This window comes from Danio rerio, chromosome 7, assembly GCF_049306965.1.
Source record: "Danio rerio strain Tuebingen ecotype United States chromosome 7, GRCz12tu, whole genome shotgun sequence".
Taxonomy (NCBI): Eukaryota; Metazoa; Chordata; class Actinopteri; order Cypriniformes; family Danionidae; genus Danio; species Danio rerio.
This window is the reverse complement of record NC_133182.1, coordinates 33,737,364-33,743,363: the sequence shown is the minus strand read 5'-3', so window position 1 is coordinate 33,743,363 and position 6,000 is coordinate 33,737,364. Positions and strand designations below refer to the sequence as shown.

General features: G+C 41.0%; 1 protein-coding gene across 23 annotated transcripts in view; it reads left to right on the top strand.

Annotated features, from left to right (window-relative positions):
* Positions 1-1,312: 1,312 nt before the first annotated feature.
* tle3b (TLE family member 3, transcriptional corepressor b) overlaps positions 1,313-6,000 on the top strand; it is a 40,205-nt gene continuing 35,517 nt past the window's right edge. For 15 of the 23 annotated variants that reach the window (XM_009303204.5, XM_009303202.5, XM_009303203.5 and 12 more), the window contains exons 1-5: positions 2,007-2,354; positions 2,722-3,009; positions 3,685-3,785; positions 4,045-4,108; positions 5,863-5,907. In XM_009303204.5, coding sequence (XP_009301479.1) covers positions 2,986-3,009; positions 3,685-3,785; positions 4,045-4,108; positions 5,863-5,907 — 234 coding nt within the window. In that variant the 5' untranslated portion in view covers positions 2,007-2,354; positions 2,722-2,985. 23 annotated transcript variants of the gene reach the window in all.

Sequence of the window (6,000 nt, the reverse complement as noted above, 5' to 3'; positions counted from 1 at the left end):
ACCTTGCCTAAAGCCGTCCAAACATACACATGACATGGCACATCTTTCGACAATGGTGCAGTTAAACTCAACCTCAGTAATGTGTTTTGGTTGTTTTATCATTTGGGTAAATGTAATATATACCAAAAGCAAGATGCCAGGATGTTGTTGTGGTTACCATAGTGTAAATCATCATAATTTGGGAGCGAGATCTGTTCTGTGCACACACATAATGATTGCTTTGAGGATTCACTCCCTTATTTAAATGCAGCTGTCACTCCTTGAGTTCATGTGGCCTGTTAACCCTTGTCTGTATGCGTGAAAACTCATTGACTCACCCTTTTTTTTGACTATACAGAATGTTTTTGTGATGGGTCACCGAGCAAGCATGAAACCTCAAATACATAGACCAAGAAGCATGCAGAAAGCTTTCTCGCATGCATGTATGCTATTAACCTTAGTTTAAATTTAAAAAATAGCAGGAGTAATAACCTATATTACATTTTCACACTGACAAAGTTATGTGCAGTTCTCTTAAAATATTACAGCAGAATAATGTCAGTAATGGCACTCATAACGACTCCGTGCTCCATCTCTGGATCCACCCCTGATATTTGTTCCAGCCAATAACCCTTCCAAATGGGATGGACAGAGGTTTATAGTTTAATCGAACAATGGTTGGCTTTTCCTCAGATCTTTGCATTGAAGTGACCCTGAAGTCTCTGAGCACAAACATCTTAAACACATCTAATTAGGACAGTCAATCCTCTGTGATCCAGTAGACTTTTTGCCTAAAATTATATATTTTTAAATGATTAAAAAAGAATAAATACGCACAAAAACATTATTAAGCATATCTGATTACACTCCTATTTGGGGAAAACAAATAAAGCCAGGAACAGTTGGCTACGCTGAACCAGCCTTTGAGTGGAATAAATGTTTTGTTTTGTGGTAATGCGACTTGCATAGAGAAAAAAATCAAACTGATATTTAGCCCCTACTAGCTTTTCCCTCTTTTGTTTTACGCAGGGCTCTTTTTACCACATGGTAGTGACAGATTGTTTGAGCTGGAAGGAAAAGCCATTCGAAGCTAATTAAGCAGCCATTCCAAGCACTATTCGCAGGCGGGAGGCTGAGAGGCACAGGCATTTGTCAGCGCTCTACCCCTCGTGGGCTTGATTGACAACTTAGGTCTCGAACTGACAACCCGTGTCGCTCTAAGCCAATCAGACGCTCGCCAGCGCTCTGATTGGTCAGCATGCTCTGAACGAGGCGCTGAGCCCCACGTGGGTCTGAGCAACACATGATAGGTTGAGTTTTTTTTCCGGGCGCAGACGTGGGCACGGAGGGTGTTGCTGAGCAGACAGCGTGAATCAAGTAATGAGGGCTGATTTCACAGATTATGCTGTTAATTTGAGTTACATTCAAAATCGGTAGCATAACTATACATTGGCAATGAGGGTGCTCTCTCGCTTCATTTTGTTATCCACGTTAGGCGCCCTTGAAAGGGACAAAGGGGGACATTTGAAGGATGTTTAGACTCAAGTTGCTCACATTTTTTTAAATCACGGACAAATTCGCAGTTTGTTGAAATCATGACATTTAAACATGATGGGAACATAAAAAGAGCAAGTAATTATAAACAGATTCCATACGACTGGGGTTCCCTTTAAAACGCAGATATATGTTCGTAAATCAGCGAATAGAAGCAAAATTGCAGGCAGTTTCTTTTGTAATATGTATTTCTGAGGCTACAATCTATCTCTTGAGATTTCAGTTGGTGGCTAGACTTCGAACAATCGTCGCTCATGTAAGTTGTTTGTCTACGGGGAAAGCAACCTATTTAGAGCCAAAATGGCGAACATGAGGTCAGGTGTTTATTGGCCAATCAGCGCGCGCAAAACGGACGTGCCCCACGTGGGATCTAATATCTGATTGGTCGGATGCGTTGAAGTCCTGTTCGAGATTTGATTGGTCGTGTTCGGTTGTTCTCGCGGTAGTTGAGCCCGCGTGTCAGTGGGCAGTCTGTGTGTGGTACTGCGAGTGTTGGAGAAACTAGGCAAAGCGACTGCGAGCGGCTGGCTCGTACGAGGCAAACTTTTCGCCATCAAACCATTTTTAAACAAGCAATCAAATAGGGATTGGGAGAATTTATCAACACCCTGAGAACTGTGTTCAAGCAAGTCTTAACAGAGGAAAACAATCTCGAAGCGATTGTTAGGCGCTGCTTTTTTCTTCTAGGGTTGGGATTGATTCCCAACCAGCGCCTAATACTGATCGTATAAGGTCACGAGTGGAGGACTTCGACGTTTCCTCGGTGCAAGGAATTATTGCTGCATTTACCTTCGCGGAAAGGGATTTTATGGAGACTGAAGGTAACGCGGAAGATAACTTTCACAACAATCCACTCGTAATTTAGTCAGTCGATTTAGCAATTAAGCACTCTTCATGCTTTGTTCCTGTTTTGTAGTTTACAAAGCTGCTGCCGTGAATATTTATCCCAGACCAAGCTAAAGAAAGAGTCTGTTTGACCCATTTATCCAGGAATTGATTGGGTTTCTATTGCTGTATTTCTGACATTGTTCTGTAATCTTGTCTGGTTACATTCAAGCAAACAGCAGTCAGGTAATCTTGTTATTGCGAGAAGACTCATAAGCAGCTTGTTAGTCGCAGCTCGCAGAGCAGATGACAAGCAGCAAATGTGTGTTTGCCTCGCTCGACACAACTATTCTGTGTTTACAGCACACGCGCAGCTGAACGCTTGACTCTTATTGGAGATAATGAACCAACGCGCTGTGTTTTTGTCTTGCTCCTCGCCTGTGTGAAGGATAAAGGGGTTAAACCGGGGATCAGGAGCGGGAGAAGCGCGTGCATCGGGTGGACGGACCGGGCTTTGTGTGTCCGCGAGTGCTGGGAGGGGTGACGGACGGGCTCTCTCTCATCTACTCGGATTACTGAAGAGCGCCACATCCCCTGGATCTTCTCCTCGGAAGGGATACATTCAAGATGTATCCGCAGGGCCGGCATCCGGTGAGTATCATAAATTATGATATTGATGCTTTGTGTCCTCGACAGACGCGCTCCTCGAGCGCTGGGCTCGCGCACTATTGTGCCGCGCGGTGTGCCCTTTATTTCTGCTCAAACTAAACGAGGCGGAACTTGCTTCTATCGTTGGTTTTCATGTGAGTTTAAAGTGGAAATGTGTACGGGAAAGAACTGAGGAGGAGAATCAGCTGCTAGTTTGCTTTTATTATTATTATTTCTTCCTCCGGGGCTGTTTAGACGCAGTGACCCGTCTGTGTCACGCCGACCGCTGCTCAGTGTGTGAGGCTTTTCCCACCAGAGTCTCAAAACCACCGGCAGGCCGAGCTCGAGGGAGCGCCTGGGCACTTCTGACAAACCGCAGTTCAGCTCCGATGAAATATCATTTCCCTGAAAATCAGGAAGCATGAAATGTGTTATTGACACCCGTGACTTGTTCAGACACTCAGCGAAAGTAAAACCTGAGACCCACGGACTGCTCTGAAAGGAGTAATGGAGAAGGTCGTTGGTTGTTTTGGTTATGGTGGTAGGAAGTCAAAGCTATAGTGACATTCCGAAAACACGGAATGTTGGTGTAATGGCATATTGCATCAGTGGCTAGGCTGTATTAATAATGCTTTTTCTTTGCAGCAGTTCACATAAATGATTGATATTATTTTTCAGGCACCTCACCAGCCTGGCCAGCCGGGCTTCAAATTCACTGTAGCAGAATCTTGTGACAGAATCAAAGACGAGTTTCAGTTCCTTCAAGCTCAGTACCACAGGTAAATATCTCTGCTCGCTGAGCTGTATGCGTGTCATGTGTTTATCAGAATAGGGTTTGTGTAAATTAACCTCGAGTTCATAGGAACTACAAGTATAGTGCCTTCATTTCACTATATGAAAAGTGCTTTAATGTTTGGGGTTTCATGGAAATCCGTGTAAAATCAGCAGTAGTTTGTGATGTGAGCCAATACGTTGCATGTGATCTGTGGCTTTGGCATTCACTAAGAAGTCATTCTGGATCTTTCTCTCTCTTAACAGTCTTAAAGTGGAGTACGACAAACTGGCCAATGAGAAGACTGAGATGCAGAGGCATTATGTTATGGTAAGAGCTTGTTTTTTTTTTTTTTTTTTTTTTTTTTAATCTGCTGATCTTTTGTTCCTTGAAAACATCAATAGGGCCACCAGCCAGCTATCTGAGCTAATGTTTAGTGTCCACTACCCCTATTTATTGTGTTGGTGTTTGCATTGATTGCACTAAAGGATCAGTGTTGGGGAGTGTGGGTGTTTTTATTTGTTGTAAAATGCCTGGAGGGTGTTTTGGGCAAGGTGTTGCTGCTTGTTCCGTTCGCTTTGACCTAAGGGGCTGAGTGTCTAAGTGAAAGAAAAGGTAGCCAAATTCAGTTTGATAATCAAGTTTAGCATTTCAAGAGTGCTCTCTGACTAAATTTGTTCAATACAAGAAAATAAATAAGAATACGAAATGTAATGTCGTTCAGTAAATGTAAACAAGAATATTCATTGGGCTGTTTGTGATCTCTGCTAACCAATAAAATAAAACAACACTCTTGCACATGTACAGTTGTTTTTGTCTTGCATTACCTAGAGACATGACCTAACTGAAATGTTATCAACCTTCAGGATGATTGCAGCCTCACTCAATATTGACCTTTGTGCGCAATTCAAGAATTGCACTAATATTAGTTTGTCTCTTATTAGAAGTGCAGTGAGTGGAAATTGAATTCCGCCAGGATATGATGTAATAGTGCACAGGTTGAACAGTGTTAACTGAGCTCTACTCTCTCTTATCTTATTTGAACGTGTAGTAGATATTGACTCAACATGCCCGCACCTCTGTTAAATATTATTTTTCGGAGGAATGCTGAGTGGTAAAAGGCCACTACCAGATAAACTAAATAAAATACACAGACGTGCTCTAAGAAAAAAAAATGTTTGCAATCTGGCTGTTTGAATGAACTTAGTCTGATCAGTAATTTTGAGTTTAAAGTAAAGCTGTTATCTGCTGCTGACCGATAACTATGAGGGAACTTTTCACTAGGAACGTTTTTATACACTGTTAAACAAAAAAAAATTAAGGTAACTCCATAACCATTTGAGTAAACCGTTTGCAACAATCTATTTAAGTTCAAAAGCTAATCCTAATGAGCACTGTGAACTTACTCTATTTGAGTAAATGAAGCCATTTGAGCACAGTTAAAACCCAATAAATGAACTCAAACCAACTGAGCACTGTAAAACACAATAAGTTAAGGCAGCTCAAACTGTTTAAGGAAACCAATTGGGACAAACCATTTGAGTTAAACTAATCTATGTGAGTACTTTGAACTTACTCCATTTAAGTTGAAGTAATGAGGTATTTAATCAACTCGTAACGCTAAGTTCAAAACTCTTTTCAAATGAGTAGAACTTACTTTCTGTCAATTATAACTATAATCATTTCATTTAATAAAGTTAACTGTTGGGGTTTACAGTGTAGAGATGAAAAGGAGACTATAAAAGGGAGAGAAAGGGTAGAATATTATATTATTATCATATATTATTAATTGTTTATCTTTGGCTATTTTTTTTTTTTGTGTAAACATATTTAGTAACTAGTTTAATACAGCTGCTTTCATGAATGCTTGTAGGTAGTTAATGGCTCTAAAAAAAATGTTGAGACAGATTTATAAACATTGCTCTTCACTTAATCAGCCAATTATCCTCGTCCCAGCACACTTTAGTGCTTGGGACGCTTTAGTAAAACATACATTGGGTGCATGATATATAGAGGCGATACTGCAGTCAATAACATTACACTATTTCTTATGTGCTGAAAGCGTTTCTCGTTTTCTCTTGCAGTACTATGAGATGTCCTATGGACTGAACATTGAAATGCATAAACAGGTATGTGATCTACTGAAATACTATATTCTCTTTTTTCGTATAGTGTGTATGCTTGATGATATTGCCATGGCAAATACTTGTGTGGTCAGGGTA